Source organism: Thalassophryne amazonica, chromosome 4 (genome assembly GCF_902500255.1).
Source record: "Thalassophryne amazonica chromosome 4, fThaAma1.1, whole genome shotgun sequence".
NCBI classification, from domain to species: Eukaryota; Metazoa; Chordata; class Actinopteri; order Batrachoidiformes; family Batrachoididae; genus Thalassophryne; species Thalassophryne amazonica.
The window spans coordinates 12,298,015-12,316,826 of record NC_047106.1 but is presented as its reverse complement, the minus strand read 5'-3'; the positions used below and the strand labels follow the sequence as shown (position 1 = coordinate 12,316,826).

The 18,812-nt window shown below is 38.7% G+C and overlaps 1 protein-coding gene across 3 annotated transcripts in view; it reads right to left on the bottom strand.

Annotated features, from left to right (window-relative positions):
- Positions 1-14,172, bottom strand: part of LOC117509409 (mediator of RNA polymerase II transcription subunit 13-like) — a 113,008-nt gene extending 98,836 nt beyond the window's left edge. For all 3 annotated transcript variants that reach the window (XM_034169081.1, XM_034169084.1, XM_034169082.1), the window contains exon 1: positions 13,424-14,172. In XM_034169081.1, the coding sequence (XP_034024972.1) occupies positions 13,424-13,489 (66 nt within the window). In that variant the 5' untranslated portion in view covers positions 13,490-14,172. The remainder of the gene's footprint in view (positions 1-13,423) is intronic.
- Between the last annotated feature and the right edge of the window lie 4,640 nt (positions 14,173-18,812).

Sequence of the window (18,812 nt, the reverse complement as noted above, 5' to 3'; positions counted from 1 at the left end):
TTTCCTTTCAGATATTATTATTATTATTGGCGTGAATGTATTTCCATACCTATGAGCTGAGCTCTTGCAGCTGTGCTGCAGGTCAGGTTTATAAAGAATGCAGCACATCTCATTTTGGGAGGAAAAAACATTTTAGTCGATTGTAGTTTGTATTGCAACGTTTGTAAGAGGTGTCATTTTATTTAAAGCGGCAATTCGTTTTGAAGTTATTAATTCCGAGAGGACTCTGTTTCGGCAAAGAGCCGCGCAGCGTTTGAAGCTCTGCCAACGGAACAGAGGATGATTCTCGTTTGTTGACTGCAACAAGACACGAGTCCCAGTTAGTGACTTTAATCCACACAAAAGTGACTCATGATATTTTAATGGCTTTCAGAGGGGTTAAGAAGTGGACTTACCGCTTCTGAAGAGCAGTGAATCAAAGAGCCACTGAATTGAAGCATTGCTTCAATTCACGCTTCAAACTGGAGTCACGCTGCAGAAACGGTTGATTACAGACACTGTATTGAAAATAAGCGTAACGGTCCAAAATGATAGCGTAACGGGCCGTAGCGCAAGTTTGCGCTAGCTAGAACCCTAATACAGGTAAAGAGTGTAGAATAAGAGACCTTCTTAAAGATAAATTAACAGGTCTGTGAGAGCCAGAATTCTTCTTCCCCCCCATTCAGCAGATAGCAACAAACTCTGTTCAGCTCTGCTCCTGTGCTGCGCTCAGGCCAACCATATTTGTCTTGAGCTGCTGTTTCATAGTGTTTCACAGCCTCTGGACATTGCAAGCGGCTGATTTTTCAGTAACAACTCAGTTCATTTTTCGGAAAATCCGTGCTTAGTGGCACAGACAATTTGAACCCAAGAGCCAGGTGGTAATTCGAATGCAGAACAAACAGCTCGGCTTCAGCTCGGCTTCAGCTCGGCTTCAGCTCGGCTTCAGCTCGGCTTCAGCTCGGCTTCAGCTCGGCTTCAGCTCAGACCCCCCCCCCCCCCCCCCCCCCCCCCACACACACACACACACTCACGCTCAGCAGTAAACAGAGCAGAGAGCCAGCACCACTTGAGAGATTTCACAGACCTGGCTTCTTTCCGATATCAGAAATACTTGAATTATGTTGGTATCGGAAGCTGATACAGATACTGGATCACACCAGTCCCAACCTTAGAGTATAACATTTACTAGCGATGCACAATACTGGATTTTTACCACAGCACTGCCACTATGGGTTTTGGGTTAAAAGGAGAACTCCAGCATTGTGAACACAAATACTGGTAGCTGGTCCAGTATTAAGTTACTAAGCCAGTACAGTCAAGGGTGAAGTATATAATGCAAGCACATCCTATAAGGAAAGCTACAAACTTCAAAACAGACTCATTTTCACAGAGGAAAATGTTAGAAATGTCTGAGGAGACAATGAATGGGAAAGGGTCCAAACTTTGGACCAGCTGTGTGTCACATACGTGTACACACACACACATGGGTGCTGTTGAGAAAAGATTCTTTGAAACATTTCTGGCATTGTGCGGCAAAGTGGTAGGGTAAGTGCGCCCATTAAGCCCACCAAATCCAAGTTTCACTATTTTTCCCTATATACTGACATCATTTGTAAGTGACATCATTTGTTAAAGGGCAAGATTTACCTCTCATTTGTATATTTAGCAATTAGTTGATGTACAATTCAAAAGATGCAATTAAGAAATTTTAGGGAAAAAGTTAAAAGTCTGGAATGGCCTTAAATGGCCCATGTGTGTTCCAAATAAGCCCATAACATGCTTTATTGATAAAATAAACTTGTTTCATGCAATAATGAATCCATAAAAATATAATTAATGCAATATATTTTAGAATTTTTTTAAAATCCCATTTGAACAAGATCACCATCTGAACAAATGACATACATGACAAACAGTGCAGTACACAACAGAACAATGAATTGGTTAATTTAGTTTCATTTCAGGCACTTCAGGCAATTCAATTAAAAATAAATGGCAATATATTTATTAGATAACAGTGAACATGTCTTTAAAAAAAATGACATTATAGTTACATTTTATCTATCTATCTAGGAAAGTAGATCAGTAATTTAAAGTAGTGATGACCTGATCCACAATTTTTCACTTCCGATCCGGATACCTGAATTTGGATATCTGTCGATACCTTGCCGATCTAATACCAGCGCTCTGTTTGCGTTAACATTATTATCATTACATTATTGATTTTATATGAGGACTTTCATAAAAAGGAGACCTGGAAGTTGGGCTACAATTTGCCAGGTGTATTTAAGATGAAAGCCTACATTTGATGTTTTTGGTGAAAGAATTAAGCACTTCCTTTTTTTTAATAGCCTTATTTTTAGACTTAAAGAGAAAAGACAGCTCTCTCTCTCGATCTCTCGAAAACAGTAGTTTTCATGCTGCCCAAACATTGAAATTTTGGGAAACACGAAGACTTTCAACTGTAAAATACATGCATCATCACCAACACTCACGCGCAGGATTTTAATGGAGACTTTTTTCCCTTTCAACGGACAGAATCTCTGCTTGACGTTGGCAAACCATTCTCTGCTCAGTTGCACGCAGAGCTGGCGTTCCACAGTCTTGGGACAGTGAAGTGGCTAATTTTTTAGCACACACTTTCAGCAATAATTCAGTTCATTATTCGGAAAATCCGTGCTCAACAAACAGACAATTTGAACCCAAGAGCCAAGCAGAAATTTGCCGCTAACCGCAGCTAGAACACTGCAGAAGAGAGCTCTCTCAAACAGCCCAGCTTCATAAACCTCCCCCTCTCCTTGTCACTGAATATTAGCATGTGCTCGCTGTAGTTTGCATGCATTTTGATGGGATATACCATTTAAGCCCACCTGTAAAAAAAGTTAATTTATGAAATGAATCAGCTCCACAGAACAATTTATGATGCATTTATTTAACATCAATGTTAAATGAATAACAAAATGCTTAATATTTGTAGCTGACAACCTTAGTACTTGTGGCAGAGTAGCATTAACAGGGCTAGGTGTGTTAGCATGATATCAGCTATGTTTCCTAGCTCATAAACTCATCTTTTCATTTGAAGGGAAATTGTATAATTTGGTAAAATACTATTCATCTATAAATCAAAATTATTACATTTACTTCTTATTTGACATAATATTAATGTACTTAACAAAGAGGTGGCTGAAATTTGCTGAAAATGAATTAAATCTGACAGGTCCTAAAACACCAACGTTTTTGGGTGTCTTCTCATCTGGGGTCACAAGACTGTATACTTTGGGGTGGGGCTAACTCTGCAACGGAAAATGTGATTTATATACAATAAAAAATGTCAAAGAAGTAACAAACCATTTGATTGGATTAAGTAATGGATGGCAAAATATGTATTCTTTTTTGTAAACTGACAAAGTTGAAAGTGGACTTAAAGGGTATATGGGCTTAATGGGTACACTTACCCTACAATGCGAGTGCCAAAGGTGCAAAGGCCTCTAGGGGGTCTGGGCCCCCTTTTTTTTTTTTTTTTTTTTTAATAAATGGTGCATTTTGGTGCATTCTAACCAATTCACACACAATTCTTACTTAGAAAAATCAGAGTTCTTAGTTATATCTGAACACGACATAACCCTAGAAAGTGGCTTTTTCCAAGTAAAGTCTGACTGCAAGAAAAGTTATATAAGTGCCAATTTTTTATAGGTACCACCATAACCCAATATATCATTACTATAAGACATCCAAATAATCTGTTTAAATAATAACAGCTTCAGATAATGATCATTCTCTACATCAAAATATGACATCAACTACAAGTTAATGATTTGTACAAATTTTCCTTTTTCTGCCAATGATGTATACTTTCTCTGAATAGTTACCAACTTCAATTAGCACTACTGCAGATGATTCAGTTTCTTTTAAAAATACATTTGCTAAATGGATACTACATGAAATTTATGAGATTATCTGACTTCAGTTCACTCATTCAATATGTACTCAGTTTCCAGAGTTTTTCTGTAAAATATTTGAATCAATAATAGTAAACTGATTCAAATATGAATATTCATTTTTCACATATTCTTATATTTTAACTTAAGACTTCACCTTATGCAGTGACTGCTAGCACCACAGAAGGATTTTAAGGTCAAAATTCAATTAAAATGTATGCATGTAGGACTCGTCATTTTAACCTTTTTCCCCCAAACAAGCCACAAGCTGGTTGGGTGGTCATCTCTTATTTCTTACATGGGGTTGTTCTGACTTTTTCCCCCTCTTGGTTTGGACTTGAGATACACTGTTTTGCTATTAATTCAGCATATTTTTGGGCTATGTGATCTTTTTCAATAGATTTAACATTTGACTAAAATTTTAAGTTGTTATTAGGGATGGGTATCGGGAACCGGTTCTTTTCGGGTATTGTTAAAGAAAATGATTTGATCCATCAACATCAATAGCCTTTTGCTTAACGATTCGCTTATCAGTCCTTTGAGTGGCCGTTCTTTTTGGGGGTGTTTGTCAGGAAAATGATCATTTCCCTACTGCTGTTTCGTTGGTTCTTTGTTTTCTTTCGCTTTATCTTAATTTTTCCTTGCTAAAACCCTAAAAAGCATATGTCTGTGTGTAATATTTACCTTTTTTATGTTAAGCTGACCCGTTATGGTCTTGTGAAACAGTTGATACAAGTATTTTATAACTTAAAAACTGGACCGATGCTAACGCATTAGCATGTCTATGGCATTTTCAATGTTAAAGTTAGCTGTCCGCATCTCAGCACATTTGTGCGCACAGCGTTGTCGTAAAAGAGTCAAATGTATTACAAACTGTAATATTTGAACAACAACAATAACTAATAATGCAACAATACAATATTAGAGAGAGACAAAAAGAACCTGATAAAACAAAACAGAAAAGATAAAACCAACTAGCAATGAAAATAAATACATACATATAGAAATAAATAACCTTTCCTGTGAACATCTATTGACTCTTACACCTCCACTTCAGCCATGTTTTGTTTAAGTTTAATGACAATTTGTTCATTTCTTCAGTGATTTCTTCCAGAACTAGATGCCAAGCTAGAAAACTGCTGCATCCTAGTAAGAGCAGAATACTACTGGAATGAATTTGAATAAGATCTTTTTTCTCACCAAAATGGATGCTGCACTCACTGCAGTTTATTGTCTGGAATAGTCCCAGATTGCATTTCAGAGCTTCTAAAATTCAAATATTTTTGTGCAGGTGGTGTTGGGTGGGGGGGTGGGGGATATTTTGGGTTTCAGCTTTTTTTTTCCACCACTTTCATCCCTGAATATGTCAATCGTGAGTCACTTTTGTGAGGATTAAAGTCACTAACTGGGACTCCTGTCTTGTTGCGAGAAAAAAAGAGAATCTTCCTTCTTTCCGTTCACACAGCTCCAAACGCTGCACGGCTCTCTGCCAAGTCAAGTTAGAACGATAGAGTCCAGTCGGAATTAATAACTTCAAAGCGAAACGCAGTTTAAATCAAATGACACCTCTTTCCAAACATTGTAATACAAACAAACTGCAATTGATAAAACGTTTTTTTGCCCTCCCACAACGAGACGTCCTGTGCTGACGTGCAGCAGCCGGCTGGGCTCAGCTCAGAGGTATGGAGAGACATTCAGGCCAAAATGTCAAAGGAAATGCTTTAGCCAAAAACTACAGATTTTATTTATTTATGTCCACAGATCAAGAGTCCAGTGACCAATTTAAAATGTTGACATAGAAAACCTGTAAAGCCTACATTTAGTACATAGAAAATTCACAAGAGGTATCGATAAGGGAATCAATTAAGGAATCAACTCGATAATGGCATAGACAGATCCATCCCTAGTCGTTATCCTTTGAATGCATTTCAGTGACTTGTCTCATCCATTCAGATAACAGCATTCTGTGGAAATTGTGATAGATGGAAAAAGACAAGACAATTTCCCACGTCAACCGGCTCGGCACGGTGTCCAATCAAAAACACAGCAGTCCCGACGCAAAAAGATCAAAGAGACCACGTCTGTGTAGATGTAAACAAGACATGCTTTGATATGCGTGGGCTGCACACACTCAGCGCATCATTAAATGCACACCACAAAACACAGTGACCACAAATGACAACCCATGAATTATGTCCACAATTATTACATGAATTTTTTCTGCCACGTCCCCCCAAAATTCACCATTAACGGTGCAGGCGAATAATCTGGCCCCAGCAGCAACTCCCAACTGTGGAGTAAAATACATACATACTATATATATATATATATATATCTCACACGAGTAGGGATGGGTATTGATAAGATTTTATCAATATCGATGCCATTATCGATTCCGCTTATCGATCAGATTCCTTAATCGATACCTCTTGGGAATTTACTGTCTACGAAAAGTGGGCTTTAAAGGTTTTCTATGACAACAACATTTTACTGAGTCTTAAAGTAAATAAATGTGAAATTGGTCACTGGATCCTTGATCTCTGGACATTAAAAAATAAAATCTGTAGTTTTTCTCAAAAGCATTTCCTTTCAGACATTTTGGCATGAATGTCTCTCCATACCTCTGAGCTGAGCTCAGCCAGCTGCTGCACGTCAGCGCAGGACATCTCATTTTGGGAGGAAAAAACCCCCTCACAAACAATGGCCACTCTGAAGGACTGATAAAGGAATCGTTAAGCAAAAAGGCTATTGATGCCGATGGATCAAATCATTTAACGATACCCGAAAAGAACCGGTTCTCGATACCCATCCCTACACACAAGTAGGTAAGCCTTGCCACAGGGCAAACTTCAGCTAGGAAATTGTGTTTTCCATGTGCATTATATGTATGTTGCAATCATGGCAATTAACTTTTGCACAATGCACGCGATATGTGACTACACCTCTCAAATTTAGCGTATCATGCATGTACCACAAAGCGCTACACACAAGTAAAATTCTGCCTTCAAGAACAGAGACAGGATGAAATTTCAATGCATACTACAAACTACATTTTGGTTCACTTGACAACAACAGGAAAAGGAACAAAAATATTTCAGTGCTTGTAACACTGTGCATATGTCATGAGGTTTCTGTCAACTGTATCACATACCTGCATACGACAGAAAGGATTCCTGTGGTAACTTCAATTGCATGCCATGACACATGCTGTCATTACACACCAACGGACTTTACTCACACCTGGGTTATTAATTTGAGATGAGATTTATTGTCATTGTCATTACACGAGTGCACCAACAACGAAATTACATTTACACTCCAACTGCCTCGGACAAAATACAGCAATTAATCCACAATTACTAGTTTACTGTAATAATGGCACACGTCAGAATTAAAGACAACACATATACGTTTGACATTGTTTATGTGCACTAAACATGAAGCAGTCTGTCATCTGAATTGAGGCAAAGTTGGTGAAAGCTGCAGCAGTCTGGGCCCGCCATTAATTTCAATTTATTTTCATTTGTATAGTGCCAAATCACAACAAAGTTGTCTCAAGGCACTTCACACAAGTAAGGTCTAACCTTACCAACCCCAAGAGATGCGTGTACACACGGCAGGTTATTTTTGTATGAGAAAAACAATAATTGAGCACTGTTCTCATATCAAGTCTTTCCTGTGAAGGCAGACTGTTATTTAAAAACAAAAAAGCAATGATTCTTTACCATGAATTTTGTGACTCATTAACTCAGCCACTGTGCAGAATGTGAAACCTAGTAAAAATATTCCCATTAATAAAAAAAATAAATAAAAAAAATCTTCAGAATATTTTGCCACAGAAATCTGTTAGAGAAATAAATTAGCTACTTTGTTTAACAGCTGATATGTTCTAAAACTCAAATAATGCAGTCATACTTCCACACAACCCAGCAGAAATGGAATTTGTATGAATTTAGCTACAAAACAAGAAAGCGAGATCATTCCCACAGACAAATTTACTAAATCTTATACGCAATACATCATTTTCACATTATGATCTGGAATTCAAATAACTCCATGGGAAAGATTTTACATGAATGCAACAGAAGCAGAATTCTTCCTTCTTTCTCGCTCTGTTGCTCAATCAAGAATTGCCCAGTGTGAGGCCCATGGCACTCGCACTTCTTTTGTTTTGATCTGCCCTGGCAATTGACGAACTCGCTGCAAATTAAATTACTAAAAATAATTTTAAAAACTGTAGTGTATTTAATCATTTGAAAATTGTAGATTATTCATTATAGATTACAAATTTTAGATTGTTTTAAAAATTAAATAAAAAAGGTTGAGAAGCTCTACATCGTGATGTTGGTAGTGATCTTGAGAAATTAAATAAAAAAGGTTGAGAAGCTCTACATCGTGATGTTGGTAGTGATCTTGAGCTACCACCGTAATGTCATACCAATTTTCACAGCAGAGGTGAAAAATGGAGCATTCTAAAAATACTTGTATGGGAAAAAGTATGTTCTTGCTTAAAGAATCCGATAGCTTACATGATCTTGTACATAAACTCCATAAAGTCCTGTGATAACATGCGGTACATAAATAAGACAACAACACAGATTGATCTACAATAACAGAACATCGGCGATACATGAACTCAAACCCACTGAAGGCATTCAACAATTCACCATGATTTTGATGTTTTTGGCGTAGCTGCACTTTTTTATGAACAGGGGCATTGTTCACTACCATTACAGTGATACATTCACAGGAAAAAGATCTTTTCAAGGAAGATTACATGTCATGTCAACCGTAGGGGCGGGACAATCAGGCTATAGCTGATGCTATTTATCAGTCTCGGCCACAGATTGACACGAGCACTGGAACCATTAACTGAGTGCTGAAATCCTGCTGCCCTGCCCATATTCACTGCAGAGATGTGCTGATTACCCCCCCACTCTTTTGGTCAATTTTCAAAATTAAAAACCAATCTGCATTGCATTTTAATATTGGCTTCAAACATGCATGGATCTGGTTCATTCCTGTGTGCTGCACACACAATGCAGCCACACAGAGAAAGGATCTCTAGATATTTTAATGACATGACATCAACAATTGACACCTTTTACTGGACTTCCGCTGCCCAGAAAAGAAACTGTGGTTATTTTTTTTAAATAAGCATTTCAACAATTGAAAAGAGTCATGACTGCTTGTCTGACTCCTTTTTACTTTTGGATCATACCAAAGGTACTTCTGATGGTAATATTAAGTTTAGATATTACAAACTCTTCAACAGAAGGTGCAGCTGACTTCTATATCAGTTACAAGTGAGTTAAATTTAAAAATAAAAAGGTGAGTACCGTGCGTGCGTGCGCACACGCGCACACACAAACACACAGAAAGCCCAAACTAAATGCACGCTGGGAAAAATTTTAATTAAAATTTCAAAAGACGCCTTACCTTCTGTGATAGGAATTTGGTCACAGAAGAAGAGTGTGACATACCACAGCCGACAGACAGCTGTGTCTCCTCCTGGTCGGGCCTCTACTTCTCTGGACTGAAAGTATTTGCAGACCAATTATGGGATTGGACTCGTTATTGGTTTCAAACCCCTGCCACATTTCTCCATGTAATGTGGAGTTGCGTCAGGAAGGGCATCCGGCGTAAAACCTGTGCCAAATCAACATGCAGATCCACCTTGGATTTGCTGTGGCGACCCCGAGTGCAAACAAGGGAGCAGCCGAAGGGACTTACTTTATTGGTTTCAAACCATGTCCATCACAATATCCAACAACCAAAAATTCATGTCAGGTTGTCCATCATCTATGTATTCAATTGCTTGAGTTGGCTCAATAACTTCCAGGGTTCTAGCTAGCGCAAACTTGCATTACAGCCCGTTACGCTATAATTTTGGACCGTTACCCTTATTTTCAGTACAGCGTAACGGATCTGTAATCAACCATTTCTGCAGCGGGACTCCAGTTTGAAGCATGAATCAATGAAGCAATGCTTCGATTCAATGGCTGCCCTTCAGAAGCAGTAAGTCTGCTCTTAACCCCTCTCAAAGCCATTAAAATATCATGAGTCACTTTTGTGTGTATTAAAGTCACCAACTGGGACTCTTGTCTTGTTGCAGTCAACAAACAAGAATCGTCCTCCATTCCGTTGGCACAGCTCCAAACGCTGCGCTGCTCTCTGCCGAGACAGAGTCCGCTCAGAATTAATTAAAGCCCTCAAAACGAATTGCCGCTTTAAATAAAATGACACCTCTTTACAAACACTGCAATAAAGACAATAAACTACAATCAACTAAAATGTTTTTTTCCTCCCAAAATGAGATGTGCTGCATTCTTTAGAACCTGACGTGCAGCACAGCTGCAAGAGCTCAGCTCATAGGTATGGAAATACATTCATGCCAATAATAATGTCTGAAAGGAAATGCTTTTGACAAAAACTAAGATTTTATTTCTGTTTATGTCCAGAGATCAAGGATCCACCATGTAGAGTTTATTATGTCCAGAGTTTAAGGATCCAGTAACCAATTTCATTTATTTACTTTACGACTCAAAATGTTTCAATTTAATCAACTTATAAAGCACCAAATTACAACAAAAGCCATCTCAAGGTGCCTCACACAGAACAGTTCAACATAAAAAAATTTAAATAAATAAATAAAAAAATTTCAAATACCTAGTTAAAAACAGAAGTAAAAGAATAAAACAAAATAAAAACTACTCATAAGAAAGAGAATACAAATAGGTTTTAAGTCTTGACTTAAAAATATCCACAGACTCTGACTGCCTAACCCAGAATTAGACTGCCCACTCAACAAACTTCCCCAGCCTTCTGGGCATGATGAAGGGACTTGGGCTGTCGTACCTGGCGTTTCCTGATGTCAGTGGTTGGCTGGTGTGTATAACACAGTTACTGAAAGATGTGGTGGGTTTTTCTAAACTGGGAAATAGGGGCACCACGCCCCCTTGTTTTGGCTGCGTCAAAATGATGATTTTTTTTTGTTGTTGTTATTCCTAGCATACAGCTTTCCCCTTGCCGATCGATTCTTCCATAAATACATAATCTTCTGTGTCTGTGATAACTTGCCCATTTGAGTTACTTGCACTTACTGAGTAAATATACTGGTCCTTCAAGAAGCTCCAGAATGCCCCAATCTGACTTCAAATTTTCAAAAGCTCTGCACCATCCCCCGTTTGGTCACTCCGTTCCCTCGCATCTGGTGTCGCCCCCTTGCTAAATTATCCTAGACAACCCCCTGTACATAAATAGGTTTTTAACATTGTGCTAAAAACTAAAAATAAATAAAAAATAATCATCAAACCGATTACGGACCCATCAAATCACTTCAACAAAAAAGTTGATCCACAAAAGATTTTGCGAGGGAAGACCAGAATCAAAGCACTGTAGATGTGCCAAAATAATTGACACCCAACTACTGGATATTTGGTGGGATTTTTCATTGGTATTATTAGAAAAATATTTCAAGCCAAGTGGAGCTTATCGTTGGCCTGGTGAGCCACAAGGCCTATAATACTGCAGGGAAAACACTGCAGCTGTAAATGGGTAGTGGGTACCACACTTTACTAGGGATGGGTATCGAGAACCGGTTCCTTTCGGGTATCGTTAAGAAATGATTCGATCCACCGACATCAATAAGCTTTGTGCTTAACGATTCTGTTATCGGTCCTTCAGAGTGGCCGTTGTTTTGGGGGGTGTTTGTCAGGAAAATGATCATTTCTCTACACTGATTACAGACCCTGCAGCGGGTCCGTAATCAACTTTTCTGCAGCGCGGCTTTGCTTTGAACCTTGAACCAATCGAAGCAGTGGTTCACAGATTGAAGCGATAAGGGTCTATGTTACAGTTTTTGTAAAACACATAAAATGTTTGGAAATTTGAAGAATACTTAAACTTCCAGACCACAGCTTTGCACTCTTCTGGGAGCCTTGAGTTGTAACACAAACTGACATAGTCCAGGACCCATTCATAAATAGTTCAGATTTGCTAAATGCATGAACATTTATGTCTCCCAATGACTGCAATGGTACTTTGGCAGAACAGTGTACCAATTGCCCATTTCAAGGACCCATAATTCCTTACACATGTCGAACAGTAAATGATAAATGGACTGTAGGGTAATGTCTGCAGGCTAGGGTAATGTCCAAATTTTATTATATCAATAGAAGTCGAGCCAATGTCAGATTCCGGTGTGTGGAAATGACAAATGGACTGCATTTAGATAGCACTTTTCTATCTAAATCAGAAGATCAAAGCACTTTACAATGAAGCCTTACATTCATACACCATGGTTAAGGTGCTCAACTGCAAACCCGGAACAACAGTGGATTAAGGCCCTCACCCAAGGGACCTTTAATGACATTCTGGTCGATCTGATGGGGATTTGAAACAAGGATCCTCTGGTCTTAAACACACTGTTTAACCATAGTTCCAACAGATGCATAAGAATCGGTCTATTAAAGCTTTCTGGGGCAACAACGACATTAGGAATTTTTGCTGTGTGCAGTAATCCAATCGGAAAATACCAGTACAGTGAGGGAATTAAGTATAAGAAGAAGGGACTTAAGTATGTTCCTTCGACTGCTCCCTTGTTTTTTTCACTAGGGGTCGCCACAGCAAATCTGAGGTAGATCTACATGGTGAACTGGCACAAGTTTTACACTAGCTGCCCTTCCTGACACAACTCATTACATGGAGAAATGCGGCAGGGGTGGGGTTTGAACCAGGAACCTTCCGCACTGAAACCAAGTGCACTAACCACTTGGCCACCACCGCTGCCCAGTGAAAGAATTATGGTGGACTCTGACATGTTAATGTTAACACCAACTCCAGTCACATGCCAATTAGACCAGAACGACCGGAATCATGCCAACTGCATGAGCCCCTAAAAACCAAATACTTCCATACAGTTATGGACAGATACAGTACTGTTTGGCCTTGTCAGATATGTGCTGCAACAGTGCTCCAGTTTCATCTTGTACTACACACACAATTCACACCTATTTTTTTTTTTGTTTGTAATACTTGACAACTTGAATTCCATAGTGTTGTGTCTAGTGCACTTTGTCAAATTGTCATCGAGCAGCAAAAGTGAGTCTTAAAAAAAAATAATAATAAATCACTTCTGGCAATAATATAACTATATACATGCGGTATGTGTGTCCTATTATGTGCATTATTCGGTACTGCAGTATCACTGTATTTAATTAAACGACAGAATAACACGTTCCATCATACAACGGCAGCTCCTGTTTGATCACTGCAAGCCCAACTAACAGTGCAAACACACAATCGTTTCACATTAATGAACAACGCTCCTTCACTGTTGTGAAAGTTCGCTGTATCACTATGTCCAAGTTCCAGGCCCGATGCCTTCACCACAAACTGCAACTGACGTTACGACGCTTGTTGCCTGATTAGCCAAAATGGCTTTCTGGCCTCTTTCAGAGCTCGGGCTAAGCTAACGCAGGGGAGCAGGTTGGTTGTCTTACCAGGCAGAAGAGGTTGGAGTGGCAGTCCTCCAAACTGGCCCCGTTTGGTACAAAGCACGAAGTCATCTTTTTACTGCGCGCTTGGAACGTCAAAGCCCATTGTCTCAATCGCCGTCTGGAGCAGTAATGCTAACTGAAGCGGTCAACTTGCTGAGGGGGTGAAGCGCTGCTTTAGTGGTAGTTGTCCCGTTATAGCACTGACCAACTTGCTAACCTCAACCAGCTAAATGCTACTCAAACAAGCAACTTCTAACCGGTGCTAGCCTCCACTAGCTCCGAGGCTAAGCTAACGTTAGACAGGCGTCAATCCTATTTGAAATGTATTGTCTGGTTAGCTTGCTGCTACGTAGCCTTACATCAACGTTAACATGATACGGGCAACCCAATCTTAAACCGATTATCTACAAAGTTAGCACGTAGGCGTTTATAAAAAAGAAATACAATCTGGAAACCGAAATCAAGCCTTGGTTAGTAGCCGATCTGAAACTCTCCCCTCCCCCTGCTAGCACATAAGCTAACATACCACAGCTCCAGCGCTAGCTCTGTAGCTAAATAAAACAATCAGCTGCATCGCCCTCCCTCTCACTAAAACTGCCACAGCGCTCCAACATACTAAAACCACTGTTGAAACAGGCGAAGGGCCAAACCGGCCAGGCTACTCATCGGCTGTAGTCTGGTCTGACTGATCCATGGCTCCTGCAGATTTCCATTATTTCACTTCATGGATTGAATTCTTTAATGGCGGCCAGGAGGACAACGCTGCCTCTCGGCTCCTATTGGTTGACAGCGAGACGGGGGCGTGTCCAGCTTCAAGTAGATCCATGACTTCACAGTTTAGAAGATGAAAGCTTCAGTAAATGTGTCAGACTGTCTGCTTCTAAACGTCCTCCCCTCAGGACGACCTGAAACACTTTGTCTGTAAAAAAGAAAAAAAAAAAACTTACCAATTAATTTTTGAGCATAAACGCTGTGAATAATAATGGACGTTGAATAAATGATAATTACTGGATTGTTACCAATGTAAGATGACTCTGATTCTAAGATGACCCCATTATTTCTCAAGACAGATTTTGGGAACACAACTTTATAAAAATATTTTGTTTTATAAAGAACATACTTTTCTTACTTTATTTTATTTATTCAAAGTAAAATGTCAGTGTTTTGAGTATTATGAAGACAGAATATTTTCCAAAGCAATATACTCATTTGAGCAATCTGAAACACCGAATTTGTTTCTTGAAGTAAATGTGTCATTTAGTGTTTCAATTATTGTGAAAATAGAATATCTTCTGAAGCAATAAGTTAATTTGATCTTTTGAACATAAATGTTTCTTGAAGCAAATGTGTCATTTAGAGTTTTTGAGTGTTGTTAAAACAGAATATTTTCTGAAGCAATATGTTCATTTGGTATTTCGACCATTAAGAAAAAGTGAATTTAGTTTTTGAAGCAAATGTGTTATTTAGAGTTTTGAGTGTTATTAAAACAGAATATTTTCAGAAACAAGATGTTCATTTGGTCTTTCAGACATTCTGAAACAGTGAATTTATTTATTGAAGCAAATGTGTCATTTAGTGTTTTGCGTATTGAGTAGATATAATTTGCTTCAAGGAACAGATTCTGTTTCAGAATGCTTAAAAGACCAAATTAATTTTTTGCTTCAGAAAACATTCTGTTTTCACAAATTTGGTCTTTCCAGCATTCTAAAACAGTGAATTTATTTCTTTAAGCAAATGTGTCATTTATAGTTTTGAGTACTGTTAAAATAATTTTTGAAGCAATATGTTCATTTGGTTTTTCGACTGTTCTGAAACAGTGAATTTATTTCTTGAAGCAAATGTGTTCATTTAGAGTTTTGAGTATTATTAAAACAGAATATTAGACTTAGAGCAGCAATATGTTCATTTTGTCTTTTCAGCATTCTGAAACACTGAATTTGTTTCTTGAAGCAAATGTATAATTTAGAGTTTTGAGTTATTAAAAAATTTCTGAAGCAATAAGTTCATTTGGTCTTTTGAGCATTTTGAAACAGTGAATTTATTTATTGAAGCAAATGTGTCCTTTAATGTTTCAAGTGTTGTGAAAACAGAATATTTTCTGAAGCAAATGGTTCATTTTCTAAGGTTCAGAAATTCTTGGGTTTTGGCATTGCTATATGTAGATTTGTTTTATTATTATTATTATTATTATTTACCTTTTTTGGGGGGGGGGGTAGGAGCCATAAATATCTTCAGTAAAATGGTTATGTTTAGACTTATTGCTGTTATTAGTAAGAATAACAGTTGTCTCCGGCATTTCAGGATACTAACAGAGTTGAAGTATTGCTTGTTATAAGACGAAGAAGTAATTTGATATTGGTGACAAGATGCTGATGTGAGTCTAGGAATTTGTTGCTTTCTTTAACACTGCGTGATGGGGTGCCTTAACCTTTTTTAACGATGACCCCTAAACACAGTCATTCATGATAAAAACTGTATGGGATGTGTGTGGTAGTTGTAGAGGTAAATAAATCCCTTCGGCTGCTCTCTTGTTTGCACTCGGGGTCGCCACAGTAAATCCAAGGTGGATCTGCATGTTGAATTGGGACAGGTTTTACGCCGGATGCCCTTCCTGATGCAACTCCACATTACATGGAGAAATGTGGCAGGCGTGGGATTTGAACCCGGAACCTTCTGCACTGAAATGACATTTTACCTTGTTGGGAAACCAGAGATCTAGAGCTGGTGGTTTGCGTCATTAGCATCCTGTTTGCCTAATGATGTAAGAATGCATCATTAAAAACCAAATCTGTAAACATTTGTGTGCTATTTGTCTTTTTTTTTATATTGCCATCTGTTGAACATTATTACATTTATATACATTTCTTTCTATACATTATTACCTCATGAAGCTCCACCCCCCGCCCCCCATGCCAAAAAAGCCTTCTGACTGCATAGGAGGTGGAGCCATACTGCCCCTATGTGGTCAAGACCTGAAGTGCATCAACACGAAGTCGAAAATGAAATGGACGTTGACAATGACTATATGCCAAATATCACTTCTTAAGTTCAACAGTTTGGTCTGTGTATCACGTATTTATAATGCGAACACGTGTTCAGACCTGTTTCATTGTATGTTTTAAGCAGCAGGGAAACATTTGAAGAGAAATATGTGAAATACGCGCTAGTTTGCCAGAAGGCACATGGGAGACTGGAGCCCAGATTTGATAATGCAATGTCTTATTAACAGGATAAAAACTAAATTCACATCTAAAAGAGTTGATGAAAGAGAAGTGAACTCACGCTTTCTGTATTATTATTATTATTATTATTAGACAAACTGCCTACAATGTTTCCTGGGCTGCAATCAGCCTAGGGCTTGGACAGCAAAACTGTAGATGAACGTGTTAGTCCATCCCAGCCAGGTCTTATCAACAAATAATGCCGCATTCCATACCTTGAAAATAGCAAGCTGCCACGAAGAATGACGTCACACCAGATGTAAATGTATTCCAGTTTACGCACAACGCTGCAAGTTGGAAAAAAAGACGAACGCTGCAAAAATTTGGAGTATATGCGGTCCACCAGAGAGACCCCATGGAAGAGAACAGATTGTGCAGAAATTACATTGTTATCAACACCACGTCGGCCAATGTTAGCGCACCATTTGATAACAACACATTATGTGGTATTTCACGCATAAAAATACTGTAGCAACATGACCTCAGCAATAAGAAAACAGGCCTAAATAAACAACAGTTTTCACTACTTGCTTGGAACAACCATCTTGGATGGTGAATTAGGGGTATGTGGGGTTGATGAGTTGGAATTCCGACATCCGAGTACAACTGGAAAGCATCATTAATGTTGTGTTCTTGCAGCTCACCAAATTAAAAAGAATAGATTACTTTATGCGCCACATCAATCCCAAAAGCAGTTTTGTTTTTCCTATGTAATATCTCATAGATGTGTCTGCCACCTGCTGGCTGGTTAGTGGATGCTGGATTGATTGTGTAGCACGATTTTTGTTCCTGGCAAGTAAGTGTCTTTTCCCAACTACATTTATTGAAAAACAATAGAAAAAGCCCATTTTTCATGCCAAACTTTGGTTTTTTGGGCTGCACAGCAATTTTATCCCCTCAAAACAGCTATTTTTGACAATCTTCTGACTTTTTCACAATAAAACTAAAATACAGAACATAACTGCAGCAAGGTTTATTTTCAAACATTTGACAACAATTTTACAAAGTTAAAAATGAAGTTTTCCTTGATTTGCGAATGTGCAAGGAATCACTTTCCCTGATCAGACCCCAAATGTAGTCCCCCATCATGTTTTCATTGTAAGATCCTTGCTGTGCTCAAAGTCCATTATGTCTTGGTGGAAGCTCTCTCCATGTTCTTCTGAGTATGCCCCCATGTTGTCCTTGAAGTTGTCAAGGTGAACATCCAGAATGTGGACCTTCAGTGACATCCTACAGCCCATTTGGCCATAGTTTCTCACTAAAGTCTCAACCAGTTCCACATAATTGTCAGCCTTGTGGTTGCCCAGTAAACCCATGGACAACATCAACAAAACTTTTCCATGCCTCCTGTTCCTTTGCTATCAGTTTCTTTGGAAATTCAGGGCACTCTATGCTTTTCTTGACTTGTGGTCCAATGAAAACAAACTGTATCTGTAATGTCACAGTCCACCTCACTGTTCTCCTCATCCTCTGATTCAGTGCTTTCTTCTTCTGATGGTTTTCTTTCTGGAGGTGAAGGTACAGGAAACTCAGTACTATGTGGCACTGGTGCAATGGAAGATGGAATGTCAGGATAAGGAATAGCAGGCGCATCCTTCCCACTTCGGCGTTTGGAAGGATCCACCATGCAGAAGTAGCAGTTGGTTAAGTGGTCAGTGGGTTGACACCATATTCTTGGAACAGCAAACTTCATTGCTCTCTTTTCCCCTCTGTACCATCCTGCAAAAAGAGTGAAAATATTTGTTTAATGACTGACCATTCAATATTTACCATACAAGATTTTGGCTTTTTCAACAAAACATAACTTTCTCACCTTCAAGTGTTTTCTTGCAATATTCACAAGCTAAGTGAGGTGCCCAGTTCTTATCTTGGTCTCCATGGCATTCCAAAATAAGCTTTGTAGGCTTCACACATTTTGCTGGATGCTGTCACAGAAAACTTTGTTTGCTCTTTTCTTGATGAATTGGCCACAGATGTAGCAGAATTTATCTGGAGAATGATTGCAGCCTCTTGATGCCATCTCTCTTCTTCTGGTGTATCTTCTCAGGTTGTCCCATCTTGAATGCTGGCCTATGAACCCCTGTTTAGATATTTGTCATGTAACACCCCAGAACTTTCTCAGTCTTTCATGATGGCATTCTGGAATCTTCTTGATCTCTCAAGAATATTCC